The sequence below is a fragment of the Hyaena hyaena genome, unplaced genomic scaffold, assembly GCF_003009895.1.
Source record: "Hyaena hyaena isolate Hyena2069 unplaced genomic scaffold, ASM300989v1 scaffold_807, whole genome shotgun sequence".
Taxonomy (NCBI): Eukaryota; Metazoa; Chordata; class Mammalia; order Carnivora; family Hyaenidae; genus Hyaena; species Hyaena hyaena.
In genome coordinates this window covers 341,140-360,181 of record NW_024081441.1, presented here as the reverse complement: position 1 = coordinate 360,181, position 19,042 = coordinate 341,140, and the positions used below count along the sequence as shown (strand labels likewise).

General features: G+C 35.9%; 1 protein-coding gene across 1 annotated transcript in view; it reads right to left on the bottom strand.

Moving 5' to 3' along the window:
- DNAJC24 (DnaJ heat shock protein family (Hsp40) member C24) overlaps nt 1-19,042 on the bottom strand; it is a 55,727-nt gene that overhangs the window by 36,583 nt on the left and 102 nt on the right. Inside the window, exon 2 of the mRNA XM_039219333.1 lies at nt 18,126-18,269. Coding sequence (XP_039075264.1) covers nt 18,126-18,236 — 111 coding nt within the window. The 5' untranslated portion in view covers nt 18,237-18,269. The remainder of the gene's footprint in view (nt 1-18,125; nt 18,270-19,042) is intronic.

The following is a 19,042-nucleotide window of genomic DNA, read 5'->3' as shown; positions in this document are numbered from 1 at the left end:
CACTCTTGGCTGATTTTTAAAAATGAAATGTAACAGCTGGATAGCCTTGGAGGACAGGTGTAGACAAAATGTTGCCTCAAAGATTGCCATGGGTGAAATCACTTCATATGCTGTGGCTCTACTTTGTCATCAGTTCACATGGGTCAAGAACTATCTAACATCATCACTGAACCTGTAAGGAATAACAGAAAAGGGAGGACAATACTGTAACCCCCACAGAGAGGCCCAAATAACAGAAGCCAAGTGCCTTCCTAACCCGTCTATTCTATTTCAGCAAAATTCAAGTACAATTCAATCAATGCACGCATGCAGTGACCATTTACTACATAAGGTATAAGAAGTTGGTGCTAGCAAGAAGGACAAAAACATAACTGAAACAGGATACCTGCCTTCAAAGACTTTACTTCTAGCTGAGAGGTAACCATAGGCGTAAGTAATTACAGTAAAAACTGGATGTGGTCAGTGGGATACGAGAATTACAATATACCAATGAAACACATAGGGGAGACTTTTTCGACCAGCTATTAAGGGAAAACTCTAGGAAGGAGATCTTGAATTATACCCTTAGTGGAAATGGACTTCCTCTCATTGAATGGGAAGAGGACTTTTTATTTCTAGCAATTGTGGGGCTTAGTTATTTAAATCAACTTCCCATTGAAAAAAACTAAAAATCCTCGATAAAATATTGCTTTAAAAAACTCTTAAAAGAATCAAAAAAACTGACAGGACAGTAAAGAATTCCAGCCCCAAACTGAAGGCAAAACACATAATCAAGGACAAAGGATGAAAGTGACTTTGCTTCAAGAATGTTTTGCCTATTCTGGAAAGTATCCTAGAAATGAACTTTCATTTTGATGACCCCATTTGGGTTCAGATGGTTACACACATCAGAGAGGGTCTAACTGGAAGAAGAAAGAACAAGTTACTGGAATAGAAGATATGAAAGCTGGAACTGAATCTAACACCTACCTGCGTTAAGGAGACCCATTCTGTTACCCTAGAATGAGGGTATGAACCCGGTGTGGGCAGGATAGGTTCCCAAACTTACTGGTTCCCTTCTTTCTTTCTTACAATACAGCAACCCAACAGGGGAAGGGGGGAGAGGGGTATTTTACTTCCACAAACTACAAGCAGAATTTGCTGTGCAACCTTGCTTTCCCATTCCTGCAATTCATAGGTAACAGCACTAATTTCCCAATATAGCACTAATTTCTCTAACTGAACACTTACAGAGGAGCAGTTTTTGCAGGTGTTGCAGTCCAAAAGCAATGTGAAAATTTAATCACAACTAATCTTGAAAATCTTTTAATTTTCCATTAAGTACAGTATTTTCAGTGTCATAAGTATAACTCTACAGAGCAATTTGTGTGTGTGTATATATATATATATATATATAATATATACAGTAATATAACTCTACACAGCAATTTGTGTATATATTTAACATATCCAATAATGAATGCTTAAAAGCACACATCCAAAATGCAATTTTACCATTTTTAACTTTTTTACATTGAACATTAGTAATTAAATTTGTGTATCATTATGCTATATTTTTACATGGCTCTAATTGCATCTTGGGCATAATTTCTAGTGAGGATGATGAATAAGGCATCACATGCAAGACACTGGATAAATGCTCTTGCACTCGTTATTTCATTTAATCTTCACAAAAATAAGAAAAGAACAAGAAAAATCTTTATCTTGATTTTTACAAGTAAGGAAACTGAGGCTCAGGGAGGTTAAGTCAATCCTCCTGGATCACACAGATCACTAACAGCAGATCTGAGATTCAAAGACACAAAAAAGATACAAAGCCAGCAAACTGTTTTATTACTTTTTTGATAGAGAAGAGAGAGAGAAAAAAGGAGAGAGAGAGAGAGAGAGAGAGAAATGGAGAGACACAGAGAGAGAGAGAGATTGAGAGATTGAAAATCTTAATCAGGCTCCATGCTCTGCATGGAGCTCGACATAGGGCTCAATCCCACAACCCTGAGATCATGACCTGAACCAAAATCAGGAGTCAGATGTTCAACTAACTGAGCCACTCAGGTGGCCCAACAAGGCCCAGGGCTCTTAATCCTTGTGCTATACACAGGCTTCCCTATGAAACTACATTTTAAAATTTATATGCTGTAAATGTCATAGCATTTATTACACTAGATACTAATATTTAAACATGTGTCTTCCTCCTACCAATAAACTCTGGATCCACAGCATCCAGAATAACGCCTAGAAATACAGTAGGTACTAACCCTAACAAATGTTGAATGAACGGATGAACGAATGACTGAAGACAAACCCAAATTGTTTCGATCTTCATAAACAGATCTGAATCCATACATTTAACTAATCTGAATAGCATTATTCTAAAACAAAATATTTTGGCTTACCTTCTGAGAATGTAAGAATTGTATTTTGTATTTTTAAATATTCTGAGATATCTAAAAGGTAACGGTTAGATTAAGTTGCTTCAAGGAAAGACGGTCTTTTTTGAGCTACCTTATCCCACACACTGCACCAAGGGTAATGCTCAATTTATAGTCAATATATCAAAAAGTCTAACAGAAGGAGAAGGGGTTTTATTTCCATTACAGAGTTGAAGAATCTATTTGATCCTTAATTAGTACATAACATGGATAAAACAGCATTAATTTTATTTGTGACATAGAAAATGATTTAAGCATATATTTATATAATATAAATTAAGAGTAAATTAATTTGGAAAAAGGAAAAATTAGTCAAAACACAAATAATCTTAACAAGTAAAAGGGGATTAATGAGCTAAAATCCATTTTTTTCTTTAAGACAAATTTTAAAAGTGCTTCGTATGTCAGAATGTATCGTTTAAAAATACGTGGCAGGATAATAGTTGCTATTTTTAGATCATGTAAACCCCATACAAGTCACTTCTAACATACCCCAAATGTGCTAACTAGACTTCTTATACAACATTTTTATTGAAAGCATATTATGTAATATGCTACGAGGTTTACCAGTTAGGAGCAGGAAAAGGGATAAATTCATCTCTCCTTAAAAATTATAATAATTAATTTGGTTAATTAAAGTCCAAATCAAACATCAAGGAATTTTTAGCACTTAAAACAATGACTATAGGAATCTATAGTGAGAGTGAAGGCAGGTCCATGGTTGCCTAGGGAAGAAGAGGAGCATAACTGAACTTTCTAGTATGATGAAAATGCCCTGTATCTGTATATAGCGGTGGTTATACAGAAATAGTCGATCAAAACTCATTACTAAAAAAGGTGCATTTCAATGTATACAAATTATACTTCAATATTTTTTAAATGCCTAAAAGAAATATATCCTAAGAAACACAATAAAGTTCTAGCTATTTTATATAGATAAAAGAAAAAGTCGAACAATACTCTAGTGAACTTCAACGCTTCAGCAAAAATGTGATATTCATTCCTCTGGGAAGCACTGGGCAAATGTCTTTTAGGGTTTTTGGCATAACTGAAAATAATATTCACCAAATCATAAGGAAATTCTAAATATAAATATATTTTAAAACAAAACATTTACTTAACTATTTCAATTTTGCTTCAGCATTATCGTCTTACACAAATTTTGACAATGCTTTTTGGTCTATAATTTCATCATATTATTTGATTTTGAGTATTTAGTGTGTATCTTTGTTCTACCTTTCTGTAATCAACAATTTCATTTCTTGGGGCACCTGGGTGGCTCAGTTGGCTGAGTGTCCAACTCTTGAGCGTATGACTCATGATTTCAGTTTAGGTCATAATCCCAGGGTCATGGAACCGAGCCCCGCTCAGCATGGACTCTGCTTATGATTCTCTCTCTCCCTCTTCCCCCTGCTTGTGTGCGCTCTCTAAAATTAAAAAAAGAAAAAAATTAAAGGTAATACCATCACCCAAAGTTCCATAATCAGAAGATGCATTTCCATGAGTTGACAATGCCCTTTGTAAGCCAATAAATGGCAAAGATGAATGGGAGAAAAAACAGGAAAAGGAGAGAAAAGAGACAAAAATAAAACAAGGAGAAAAAGGCAGCAGCCAAAAAAAAGAAAAAAAAAACCAAAAGAACTAATGACTAAAGATGAGAAGGAGCAACAGGAGTAATGAGAAACAGTTCAAAGAGAAGTGGTAATAGAGAACAGACATAGCTAAAAGGGGAGAAAGAGGGAAATTTCAACAACAGGGCAACGGTAGGGAGATACTCAATACAGGAATACAACAGCCCTATATACCTCAACCATTATGGTAAAGGAGTTAACAAAACAGCAAAAACATGATGAATTTAGCCAACAATCAACCTAATTGCCTTCAAGAGGTTTTTCTTTTTAACTTAGAAAAACACAGGTTTTCCATACAACACAATACTATGTGACGGGTAACAGTATCTCCAGATCTGAAAAGTAACTTTGTGCTAAACCTTTTATTTTACTCACTTGTTAAAATTATGTTTTTCTGAAATGTGATAATCACCTACCTTCTAAAAAATGCACATAAAACATGCACAATTATATTTATTCATGACAAAACACTGCGGTGCTTAATATTATTGCCAACCTCTGTAAAAAGTATATTAGGTCTATGATAGAAGTCTTGCTACCATCTACAAACGGAGGAAAGTTTGCAATTAACTTCAACCTCAAAGCACAAAAGCTTCAAGCACTAAACTCTAAGCACAAATGTGGATGCTTCCTGAGAAACTTGCATCTGTTTTCTTAATGTTTTTCAGTTAAAGAAAAAAAACATCCACCTGAATGTGACTCCTGGATCTGTAGTTACAGACTAGGGATTACCAAACTTCAGTTATTCTTATATCATCTTCAAAATTTATACTATAGTCTCATATTAGTAAGACCTTCATTTACTTGTTTTGATAGACTTTAAATGATCTCATTTTATTATTTGGCTTCATCCTAACACCAAGTATTTGCTGTTATGTATATGTATATATAAAATATTTCATAGTAAAGATATAACTCTTCATACAAAAATGGTTCACCTGTGTACCATGCAAAATTATTTTTGCATATCACTAATAATGTGTACCACACTTAAAGAAATAATACTATAAGAGACTATAGTTTAAGTATTTATGATTTACATAAGAAGAGGTCTCATTGAAAAGATCAAAACCCGTATTTACAACTATATTCTAACCAAAAAGGATTTTTGGAGTCAATATGATTAAATGATTATTGTTCATTTCCTAAAAAGTAGTTTTAGCATTTCAAAATAAGCTATGTCATTAGAAGGATGGATATTTAATCCATTATAAGGGATTTTCTACTTCACACTTTTAAACATTTCATTGTTTCCTTTTCCATTGAGGAACTATTTACATATAATAAGATTTACCATTTCAAGTGTAGCTAGGTAAATTTTAATAATTATACATAGTCAACTAACAACTACCAAAATCGAGATATAGCTCTATCACCCTAAGGCTTCCTTACACCCCTCTGTAGTCACTAACCCCAGACCCAGGCAGCTACTTAAAGATTTATATTTTTAATGCTACCTGTCTCTGTAGTAGCACTGAATTCAAAAAAATCTTGGTCATATGTGTTGTCTTCTAGCAAGAACAGCTAATCTTAGGCTTTGGTGTAGAGTAAGGTAAAAAAACAGAGACAAATTCCCAAAATGAGGAGGAATTCTCCTCAAAACACCATCACTAAACAATGATTTAACAAAATTGAACCTGACAAGAAGGTCAATGTGGTACAAAATTTTCACGGTCTAGAAATAATGTTTGAGCGAATGCTGACAGTCCAAAGAGAGTGAAAATGACATTGCAGGTGTCTGAGAGAAAGTTGCTTTCACTTGATTGGCTAATCAGTTCTCAAATATGTAGCCATCGCTAGATATACATTCTTCATCCTTACTTTAACAGATAACCTGACACCTGACATTTTACCTATGTCCCCAACCATCTATGTCTGCATTTTCCAGCACAAAAATTCATGGCAACCCTTAAGCCAATAAAAAAGATTAAACTGTTATTTTCACTGCTGAAAAAAAAACAGCAAAGCATCAACCTTCTGATGCTGAATTATTATACACACCTATAAAATAATAACTGAGCATTTACTGAAGCCCAAACACTACTTTAGATGCTTTATGTACATAATGCTTTAAATCCTTGTAACAACCCTACAGGACAGATAGTCACTAAATGCCTCTAGACTAGGGCTGGCATACAGCAGGTGCTCAATAAGTATTTGTTATGAGTAAATAATGATTCACATCTTTTTGCAGATAAGGAAACAGGACCCAAGGTTATGGAGCTGGCTCACAGTCACAGAACTAATATGTTGCACACTCAGAATTCAAACCCAGAAAATTACCTCCAGAGCCACATTTTTTTAAACATTTTATTTATTTTTGAGAGACAGAGAGAGACAGAACATGAGCAAGAGAGGGACAGAGAGAGGAGACACAGAATCCAAAGAAGGCTCCAGGCTCTTAGCTGGCAGTATAGAGCCCGACACAGAGTGTGAACTCACAAGCCATGAGATCATGACCTGAGCAGATGTCGGATGCTCAACCAACTGAGCCACCCAGGCGCCCCCAGAGCTCACATTTTTAATGCATCACTATACTGCACCTTTAATGTAAATTCTACCTCTTCTCTAAAGATATAATCTATTATTGTGGTATGTAAGCAGTAGAAAAGTTCTTAAAAATACACGGAAAAGATAAATCCTTACTTTTTTATTTAACTGGTTTTTAACGTGTAGAGTGTGTCATCATATCTTGCCACTAACCTGTGTGTTACTTAATTTCTGAGCTTCAATTTCTTGTCTAAATGTGAGGGATAATAATGGTACCTCACGCTGCAGAGTTAAATGAGTAAATGCACATAAGGTGATAAGAATGCCTGATACATAGTGCTATGGTTAGCTAAAATCATTACTTAAATGTTCACTTAAAATGTCTTATTCCTACTAGTTATATCATAGAAAAGAATAATTCATAATAGAGTCTCCATGAGATAACTAAGTTTAACATCTTGCATCTTACATGACACCCAGATGACAGCTAAACAGTTAACCACAGTGACAAAAATCACAATGTTCATTACAAGTTATACCCTTCTGTTTTTTACTTACAACACCCCCAGATTTTTCACAAAATTTCTCTTAGTACCAAAGTACCTTTCCTATAATCAAGATCACTTCACTTTGCAATTCAAAGACTTATTTCAAGAATTGTCCTTAGCTCTCTTCTTTTTGACTGTGGTAATTTTCCGACTACATCACAGCTACCCTTTCTACCTTCTTTTTCAAGGTGCTAAAATGTATTACATAACTAGACTAACATTAATCTATATATAACCACTTGTAATCAAAAGAAAACCTCAGAATGCCCACATAAGTACTAAGTGGCATTTTACACCCTTCCAATATTAATAATAAGAGCCTCCCCTGCATACTCTCACCTCCAATTACATGGATTTTCTTTAAGATTATGGAACATATTGTAACAGCAGCATATAATTTTCCAACACAATAATTCTTTTCCAGTTGAAAGGTATCCTGTAATATTATCAACATCAATGTGAAAAGACCCCAATTTTCAATTTGACAAAGCTTTTGGGGGGAAGCTTTATCTTTAGTAAACAGCAATTTTCACATGCATAACTGCAAAAACTATGGGAATATAACTAATCATTCTTGGCTTTACACCATTTCAAAGCAATGGATTATTATTCAACTTATATTAGTAGCAAAGTAAAACATATTTTTAAAATTGGTTCATAAGGAGAAAACAAGGCAATACACTTTCATTAATTAGAAAAGTCCCTATTAATAAAATGTTGTTGAGAAGAACTGATTCAATTACATTCATTTTAGGCAACAGACTTAAATTATATTAAATTATTAGGCAACAGACTTAATATGGGAAATAAATGTTTTTCAGGCTAAATCCTCACTTTACATTTATATGTATCTATTTATACTTCTTAAAGGATTCTAATATGTCAGTAAGAATTTTTTTCAGATTCAAGACCTTGAATAAGCACTATCTACAAAAATTAAAATAAGGAAACAGTATTTACTAAATCAACATGCACTATAAACTTACCAGCCTACTATTTAGCAATATTTTATCCCAACAACTAATTATGTAGGAGTGTTAACATCAAAATCTTCTGAACTTGGAAAAGTACACGTAATAAGTGTGCCTTTTTACAAAATTAGATTCAGAATGGTATTTGTCAAATGTAATTCTATTCTCCCAACTGTTCTGTGACATTGTTGAAAAACGCAGACTGAGGGAAAAGGTAGTTCAAGTTGGAAAGAATATAAACTTTAAAAGTCTGTTTTTGAAAAAAAAATTATAAACATGATAAATAGCAATGGTTTCCTTTCATAATTTTCTTTTTCTCAACTCTATTAGAAACTCAACTTATATAAAAAGAATGAGGATAACTTTCACTCTATAAATTATCTAGATCCCTTCAAAATTAAAAGAGTAGTCTGACCTGTATAATACTTCATTAACTGTACATGAATGAGGTGTTCCATGGATATCTAGAACACTGGAAATTATGCCTTTAAACAACTGTAAATCCTTTTGGATGACAATTAGGAAAGGTCTGATAAATGGGAGAGTCTAGAGGCAGAGAAGATGTGATCAAGCCTAGATTTTACGCCATATTAATTGTGTGCTTCAGACAAACCACTTAACTGTAACTAAGTCTTGATATTTCTCAACTGCAAACACAGAGATAATATTATCTACCAGACAGGACCACTGAGAAGGTAAAAACAGGTAAGATGTGAAAGCATTTGTAAACTGTGAAGCATAATCTATAAAGGACAATACACATGCTACCAATTATATACTTATTATATAATATACAAACTTCCTTGTCTTCTTGAACAGAACACATAAACATAATTGAACCCACAGCCACAATTACAAGTTATTGTGCTAAGCTGTAATTCAGGGACCGAAGTCACCATGACCAAGGCTAAAGGAGGCCAAGATGCTAGGCTGACTGTTTTGGTGCTTCTTATGGCTTCGGATGCCTTTTGTACAGTTAGTTGTTGGCTGAGACTTTCGCTGCTAACAACCTACCTAGCTACCTATGGGGAGCTTTCCCAGAATAATGCCAGTTAAAAATCTTCTCTCCTATAATTTGCTGCTCCACTTCCTTTCTCACCTTCTCTCAACAGACAACTCTGTCTTCTTTGCAAAGAAAAAAGAAGCCACCAAAGAAGAGCTCATTGACTTCCAGCAGCCAAACAGACAAAGGAACCTGCTCTCTCTTCCACCTTCTCATCCTTCAGTCCTGTACCAATGGAGACAGGTCCCTCCCTTCTCTTACCTAAAGCTAATCCTTCTACCTATGCTTCAGAAATCCCCTTCTGCTTTCTGTCAATTATGATCTCTCTCCCGTAATTTCAATTTCAAGCCTTTTCTTGCCTACTCCCATAAAATTTAAACATGCTCAAGTCTCTCCAGTCTTCTAACAGAATACACAGAACAAACATTTTGTCACGCTCCAGCTATCCTCTTTCTTACCTGCCAGCTCTACCTCTCCCAACCTAGAGAAATAACACTAAATGCACTTCTACTCAGGGGAGGTACGCACGTGGAAGGCAGACATGGTGGGATTAGGGGAGACAGGGATTAAAACTAAGATAATTTTGAAATGATGAGTTATGAGTTAATAGGCTGAGGTAGGGAAAGAGGCACAGTGGATCAGGGAGAGAAAGCAGCAAATGCAAAGGCACACAGCTGAGGAATAGTGGTCTGGCTCCTACAGGAAAATGAAAATAGTTCAGGGTTTCCACGAATGACAAATTTATACGTATATTTATCCTTATTCCCTCCCAAAACTCCATTAAAATACCAGTAAAAAACCAGTAATTTTTTTAAAGGCAAAAGCATAAGTGCATAAGAACAAACGTAGTAGGAAAGAAGAGAAAAAGCAGGTGAGACACCAAAATCTGAGAAGACAGAAAACTGATCAACACATGGTAACCAATTCCATCTACCCGAGAAAACTGAAACCTAAGCCTGAAGCAAGAAACAGCAGAGAGGTGAGCTCATTCATGCAAAGGACAGACAACCTGAAGAACTAAAGGCATTAAGTACTTTTGAGAGTGGGGTTGAGGAGCAGGACTAACAAAAGGGAGACTGGCTGAGACTTTAGAAGATATAATCAGACCTCCAGCTCTCCTCCTCTAAAAAGCCAGGTATCTTTTCTCTCCTATCACAGCAGAAAACCTGAGGTTTACTGTATGAAGACAGATCAAAGAAGGTTCTGGATTTGGAAATATCAGAACATTGAGGGGTAGGATGCAATGTTACACTGAAAAAAACAGAAAAACAAAACAAAAAAAGTTGACCGATGGAGAAATATGAGCCCATGTTCCTACCTTCCCAGGTAGGAGATCTGAGAAATTCCCCCCTCAGAAATTGATTCAGCTAGTGTACATGTGGAGTCATCTAATAAAATAATTGACTCTACTTTATGAAAGCCCCCCAGCTATGCATAGGAACCTCCAAATATGCTTGGAACATGTCACTATGTTTTTAAAATTTTTATCACTTTATTTGTATTTTATTTATTTTTCAGCATTAAGTGTACTCTTTAATCTCCATCCTCTATTTCTCCCATCTCTCCACCCACCTCCCCTTTGGTAACCATCAGTTTGTTCTCTAAAGTTAGAAGTCTGTTTCTTGGTTTATCTTTTTCCTTTACTCATTTGTTTTGTTTCTTAAAATGCACAAATGAGTGAGATCGTATAGGACTGGATTTTCTCTGACTTATTTTGCTTAGCATTATACTCTCTATCTCCATCCATGTTGTTGTAAATGGCAAGATTTCACTCCTTTCATGGCTGAATGATATGCCATTGTGTATATATACCACATTATCTTCATCCATTCATCTATCAACAAACATTGGGCTGCTTCCATAGTTTAGCTATTTTAAATAATCCTGCAATAAACATAGGGTGCATATATTCCTTTGAATTAATGTTTCTGTATTCTTTGGGTAAATGCCCAGTAGTGTGACTATTGGATCAGAGTAGATCTATTTTTAATTTTTTGAGGAACCCGTCTACTGTTTTCCACAGTAGACAGACCAGTTTGCACTCCCATCAACAGTGCAGGAGGGTTCCTTTTTCTACACATCCTTACCAAAACCTGTTGTTTCTTATGGTTTTTATTTTAGCCATACTGCTAAGTGTGAGGTTATATCTCACTGCAGTTCTGATTTGCATTTCCCTGATGATGAGTGATGGTGAACATCTTTTCATGTGTCTGTTGGCCATCTGGATGTCTTCTTTTTAAAAAAAAATTTTTTTAATGTTTATTTTTCTTTAGAGAGAGATACAGAGCATGAATGGAGGAGGGACACAGAGAGACAGAGACACAGAATCCGCAACAGGCTCCAGGCTCCGAGCTGTCAGCACTGAGCCACACACAGGGCTTGAACTCACGAACCATGAGATCATGACCTGAGCTGAAGTCGGACGCTTAATCAACTGAGCCATCCAGGCGCCCCATCTGGATGTCTTCTTTAGAGAAATGTCTGTTCATGTTTTCTGCCCATTTTTTAATTGGATTTTTTTTTTTTATATTGAGTTGCATCAATTCTTTACATATTTTGGATACTAACCCTTTATCAGATATATCATTTGCAAATATCTTCTCCCATCAGTAGGTTGCCTTTTAGTTTTGCTGATTATTTCCTTCACTGTGCAGAAGCTTTTTTATTTTGATGTAGTTCTAATAGTTTATTTTTGCTTTTATTTCCCTTGCCTTAGGAAGTATATCTAGAAAACTACTGCTACGGTTGATGTCCAGAGTAATTACTGCTAGTGCTCTCTTCATAGATCTTTATGGTTTCAGGTGTCACATTTAAGTCTTTAATCTATCTTGAGTTTATTTTTGTGTGTGGTGAAAGAACGTGGTTCAGTTTCATTCTTTTGCATATGGCTGTCCAGTTTTCCCAGCACCATTTGTTGGGGAGACTGTCTTTTTTCTAATTGTATATTCATTCCTCCTTCATTAAAGATTGACTATATAAATTGTAGATTTATGTCTGGGTTTTCAGTTCTATTCCTTGATCTCTGTGTCTATTTTTATGCCAGTACCATATACTGTTTTAATTACTACTGCTTTGTAATATAATTTGAAATCTGGAATTGTGACACTTCCAGTTTTGTTTTTCTTTTTCAACTTTACTTTGGCTATTTGAGGTCTTTTGTGGTTCCACACAAATGTTTGTTTTAGTTCTGAGAAAAAATACTGTTAGTATTTTGATAGGGACTACATTAAATGTGTAGATTGCTTTGGGTAGTATATGCATTTTAATAATATTTATTCTTCCAACCCATCAACATGGAATGTGTTTCCTTATCTTTGCATTGTCTTGAATTTCTTCATCATAAAAGCCCTCTGCAAAGTAGATCTAGAGAGAACATACCTCAATATAATAAAGGCCTTATATGAAAAGCCCACAACCAACATCATACTTAATGGTGAAAAACTGAGAGCTTTCCTCCCAAGGCCAGGAACAAAAGATGTCCACTCTCACCACTTTTATTCAATATACTACTGGAAGTCCTAGCCACAGCAATTAGATAACACAAGAGACAAAAGGCATCCAAACTGGTAAGGAAGAAGTAAAACTCTCACTATTTGCAGACGACAGGATACTATAGATAGAAAACCCTAAAGACTCCACCAAAAAACTACTAGAATTGATAAATGAATTAAGTAAAGTGACAGGATACAAAACCAATGTATCGAAATCTATTGCATTCCTATGTACTAATAATGAAGCAGTGGAAAGTGGAACATTTCACTGTTAAAGATGAACAGATGACCAATGATCACCAAATATAGGTAAAGGAGGCTCTATAACAAAAGGAAGAGAAAAAACAAAAAGAACTCAAAGAAGGGCTCCTGGGTAGTTCAGTTAGTTTAGGGTCTGACTCTTGATCTCAGCTCAGGTCTTGATCTCAGGGTAGTGAGTTCAAGCCCCATTTTGGGCTCTGCATTTTGTATTAAGCCTACTAAAAAAAAAAAAAAAAAAAAAAAAAAAAAAAAAAAAAAAAACACTTGAAGAAAAAGAAAAAACTTAAAAAAACATTATTAACCTTAAAGTTACTTTATTCCTAAAACAATATCAGGAAGTCACACACATACCAAAAAGGAAATTCAGAAAATAGGCAGAGTTGTTAGAAATTTAAAAATACAGGGACACCTGGGTGGCTCAGTCGGTTAAACATCTGACTTCGGCTCAGGTCATGATGTCACAGTCCATGGGTTTGAGCCCCGCATTAGGCTCTGTGCTGACAGCTCAGAACCTGGAGCCTGCTTTGGATTCTGTGCCTCCCTCTCTCGCTCCCCCTCCCCTGCTTGCTCTCTGTCTCTCAAAATAAAGACATAAATTTTTTTTAAAAAAGAAATTTAAAAATACAAAATTAAAGTCATCAACAGAGGAATTAAAATATAAATGATTACACTCATACGCCTCATTCACTGAATAAAATTTGATTACCTACTACTTTCCAGAGATAGTTTAGTAACAGGCAAATTAGGAAAATACCATGTCTCAGAAGACAAATGAAGAAAATATATAAAAGAAGAAAATGTGATAAACTGTGTCAAATGCTGCTGTTACGCAAGTTGACAATTTAAATTTATCACTTAACGAAGTGGTATGTGCCTGGAAGAAGAGGTCCCATCTTTGGAATGCCCAGCCATAGTGTCTTACCCCTTTCCAAGTCTTCTTCCATAGCTTACCAACAGTACCTAGTAGATCTACCTCTTCATTCCAAAGCAATCTACCCATACTTACCAACTTTGTTCAGATTTCTTCAGCTCTATTTGGCTTAGGAAGAAACCAAGTTAGGAGAAGATATTTTGCTTTTTTTTTTTTTTTTAACTGAGCTTAGTCTAGAAAGTCCTCTCCTCCAAACTCCATCTCTCCACAAGGAGCCAATACAGCAAAGATTATTTGGAGACAGTTGGGCCAATCATTTTTCCCTTTGTCTTTTTTTTTTTTTCTTTGCTCACTTTAACCCTCCTTCTCCAGGCCTTCAGTTCCTCACATTTGCAGGTACCGTAACACAGTACAGGGGGCCCACACACACCTGTGCACCAGAATCACTGTCCAGCTGGTTAAAGTTGTAGGCATCAGGGGATCAAAAGGCACAAAGAAACTTTTTAGCCCTATGTAAATGTTCCATATTTTAACTGTGGTGATAATTTACACAGTTGGCTACAACTACAAAAAAACTTCAAAATAAATTTATAATGTAAATATTGACATTTCAAAAAAAAAAATGAAAAAGGCAGTTGTTAATTATGCCAGGACAAAACCATAACTACTCTGGGAAAAGAAGGCTAAATGGCCATCTTACTAATAAAACAAAATGAAGACTAAGTATTAACCACTGTTATAGCAAAATGGATATTGTGAAATAATAGAAAAAAATATCCACTCTCTGCCTCCAGTTTCTGGTACAGAATTCCTAAATCCCTATAAATCTTCCAGTGACTGGAGTCTTTTTTCTAATGGGTGACTATTGGTGGACTCCTGGATAGGGGCTGAGCATCAGAAAGTCTAAGCCATAATTGGAAGCTTGGAACTTTCAGGCCTACCCCTCATTCTCCAAAGAAGGGAGAGAAACTAGAAATGGAGTTAATAATCAATCATACCAACATGATGAAGCCTACACAAAATCCCCAATAGTACAGGTTCAGAAAGTATGTGAATTGGTAAACACATACATCTACATGCTAGAAGGGTGGCTATACCCCAACTTCACTGGGACAGAAGCTCCTGTACTCTGCATTTCTTCATCTGGATGTTCATCTGTATTCTTTATCATATCCTTTATTATATAATAAACTGGTAAACATGATTATTTCCCTGAGTTCTGTGAGCCATTCTAGCAAATTATCAAACTCAAGGAAGGGGTCAGGGAATCCTAATCTACAGCTAGTCAGTCAGAAGTATAAGTGACAACCTGCGACTTATGACTGGCATCTGAAGTGGGGGCAATGTTGTGGGGGTAAGCCCTTAACTTTGTGGGATCTGATGCTGTCTGCAGGTAATGTCAGAATTGACGTGAATTACAGGACATCCAACTGGTGTTGCAGAAAATTGCTTGATGTGTTGAAAATCCACACATCTGGTGATGGAAGAATAATGTATGAGTAAAGGAAAAACACAGGAGGACTGTGTTTTTTCCCATTACATATATCATTGACAATCTTGATAAGAGCAGTTTCAGTGTTGTGGGAGCAAAGCCTCACTGGAGTAGGTTTAAGAGAGTTAAGAAGAGAAAAATTGGAGAAAGGAAATAGAGATAACATCTTTAAAATTTTTTTTTTGCTACAAGAATACAGAGGATTACCTGGGGGGCTCAGCTGGTTAAACATCCAACTCTTGATTTCAGCTCAGGTCATGATCTCATGGGGTTTGTGAGTCAGAACCCCGCATCAGGCTCTGTGCTGACAGTGCGGACCCTGTTTGGGATTCTCTCTCCCTCTTCCTCTGGCCCTCCCCCACCTCAAAATAAAAAAAAAATAAACATCTTTTTTTAAAAAGAAGAACACAGATTTGGGGCAATAAGTGGCAGAAATGGGTTGAGAGAAAGGGTAGGTTTTTTTATTTTTTCAAAGATGGGAGAAATAATGGTACACTTTAATGCAGATAGGAATAATCCAGAAGAAGCCAGATATCCTACAAACTCATAGTTGTGTTGTTGTTGTTGTTTTAAATACGGAGCTGAGGACTCAAAGAAACCCAATGAATCCAAATTCAAAATGAAAAGGTCCTCCCCAGAAGGGAAGAAACCCATTACTGGTTTTATCTTTGGCACAACAGCAGGAGCAGAAAGCCACCACAGACATAGGTAAGGAGAAAACAAACTTGGGGCGCCTGGTGGCTCAGTCCATTAAGCATCCAACTCTTGGTTTCAGCTCAGGTCATGATCTCACGGTTCATGACTTCAAGCCCCACATGGAACTCTATGCTGACCGTGTGGAGCCTGCTTGGGATTTCTCTCTCCCTCTCTGTCTCCTGCTCCCCAACTCATCTTGTCTCTCTCTGTCTCTCTCAAAATAAATAAATAAACTTGAAAGAAAAGAAGAAGAAAACAAACTTTTAATCATTTTTCAGGGTCAGGTCCAGACTGTCATGACCTAGGGACACCAATCGTACAGAGACTGTACCTGCCCACCAATTCTATCCCATAGGCCTTTACCAAGTATTCACAAGAAAGAAGAGAGATAGGGCAGGAGAGCCAAGAGTCATCTATGAGGCACTGGCACAAGTGGCCTACTAAAGTTGGAGGACAGGACTGGAGAACTGAGAGAAAACCCTCCAAACTGCGAGATCATGACTTGAGCTGAAGTCAGATGCTTAACCAACTGAGCCACTCAGGTGCCCCAAAAATATATTTGATTTTTAAAAAAGACACTTCAGAAAAGATAATTATACAAATGGCTAACAATAACACTTAAAAATGCTTAAAATCATTAGTCATCAGAGAAATACAAAATAAAACCACAATGAGAGATCACTATAAACACAGAATTGGGTGGTGGTTCTCAATGGGACAGGGAGTTTGGCCATTTTGACCCTCAGGAGACATTTTGGTTGTTACTGGCATCTAGAATGCTACTGAACATCTTACACTGCACAGGACCAGCCCCACATAACATAGAATTATCCTGCCCTAAATGTCAATGGTGGCAAAATTGAGAATCCCTCAATAGATGAAATGAAAGAAACAAATAGCATCAAATGTTGGTGAAGATCCAGAGCAACTGGAACTCTCTGGTAGGATAAGAGAGGGTATACAAAATGATTCATTCATTTTGGTGTTTGACAAATGCTACCATATGAAGAGCAAATGGCTTCTCATTGCTAAATTAAAGGTCAACATGGCCTAAAAGGCCTGCATGATCTAGACCCAATCTACTTTTCCAGCCTCAACTCTCACTTAAATGAGGGAAGATGATTCAGTATTAGGAAAAAAATTTCAATCAAGTCTCCTTGACTTTAATGAAAGAAATCTTAAGATTCTGAGACAAAAGAAATCTTAATATCATTTAGTTAACTTACTACCTAAAGAAGGGATAGTAATACATTCTTAACAGTAAAACAGCTACTGTTTCTCACAATAAACACTAATAGTTTTTGCAAAATTTCACAGATCTATCTGACAAAAACTAAAGAAACAACTAATGCTACATAAGTAATGATATTCTATCCCTTTTGTAAACTGAATTAAATGGAGACCATTATAGAGTTACTGACATTGGCTAAGGAACTTCACAATATAGGTTGAAAAAAATTAAAATAACAGTTCACAAAGATACTATATACTTATAAAGACCACACTCATTTCACAAAAGAATGGAGCTGTGTGAAAAACAGTGTATAAATGGCCTAAATGGGCGCCATTCAATAAAAACACAATACAAACTATAAATGCAAGCCACATATGCAGTATTAAAGCAAAACACAGATTAAATTATTTTTATATTTTATTCTATACGTAAATATATGCACGTATATTATGTAAAATATAGAAAATAACCAATATACCAAAAATATTATCACCTCAATATGTAATCAACATAAAGTTTAGATTATTTTATATTCATTTTTTGTACTAAGTCTTCACAATCCACTGTGTATTTCACATTTATAGCAAATTTCATTTTGGACTAGCCACATTTCAAGTGCTCAACAGACACATGTAGCTAGCGGCTACTGGATGCTAGCACTGCTTATTCTAACAATTTTATGTGGACTATTTCATTTAATTCTCTCTGAAGCACATACAGGGGAAATTAACTCGTCCTGTTACCACAGTTAGTGCCAGAATCAGGATTCCAAATCAACCTGCATGACTCAGATCTCCTGCTCCAAACCATGTTTTCCCACCTCAAATTTAAAAAAACAAAATTTTTTTTTCAATATTACTGAAACTTTCAATTAACCAAATTAATACCTTACTACCTGCTTTGATAACATGTATTCATTTTAGGGAAACCTAAATTTCTGATCACATCCGAAAAAACTGTTCCCTCTCCCCACATCCCCAAGATTAAAATCTGCAAGCAAAGACTTACCAGTAATATGAGTTTTTGATACTTTTGTTTTAGGTCTGACATACTTGCAGATGGGTCTGCCCCCAGAATGCTGTACCAATCCTTCTTTGGTATCTGCTCAAATGCCATCATCCATTGAACAAGAAGTGGGCCTTCTCCGACAGGCTTAATAAAAACATTGATGACGATTCATTACAGTTTGCAGGATCGAAGAAATGCGCAAATACTTTTCTAAGATCTTTAATATTTAGTTGAAAAAATCATGATTACAGTACAATCCTGATGAAGTATGTATTTTCATTTCAAAACGCCCCAAAAATCTCATGTATAAGTATACAGACAAGTATGGAAAGTGTGTTACAGGTTTCGATATACCCTTATATCTTAAATCAGTGAATATATAATAGCATTAATAAAAAAGAATCCGAAAATGAACTCGACCGGTGATGACCTCTAAGAAGGTATTTGCGCTAGTCTCAAGGTAAAAGCGGCACACAAGAAGTCCTCACTAAAGACACTAGAGAAATTTAATAAATGTTGACAAATTTTAAAAATGTTGAAAGCAAAACAAAACTGTAAAGAATTAAAATGAACTTGGGAGCATTCCCTCAGCGTTTCCATTTCATAGCGTTCACATTTCTTCCAGATTAACTCAAAAGAATAATATGCCAGTCATATAATAAATAATAAAAGAGCCAGTCAGCACCGGCGGCAGGTAGACGGCAAGGGTCCCTCGGTTTCTGGCGCTCGCAAAGAACTGAGACCGCTCACAGGAGGATACTTCAGCCCTCTATACTACAGACCTCGCTTGCAGCCCCAGAGATCAGGCATCTTCGCACAGCTGATAACTTCAAGAGATGGAGGTGGGGAGCCCCTCAAAATTGAGACTTGGGAATCCACTGTAGTCACTGCGGCTGTACCACCCCGCCTTAGGCAGA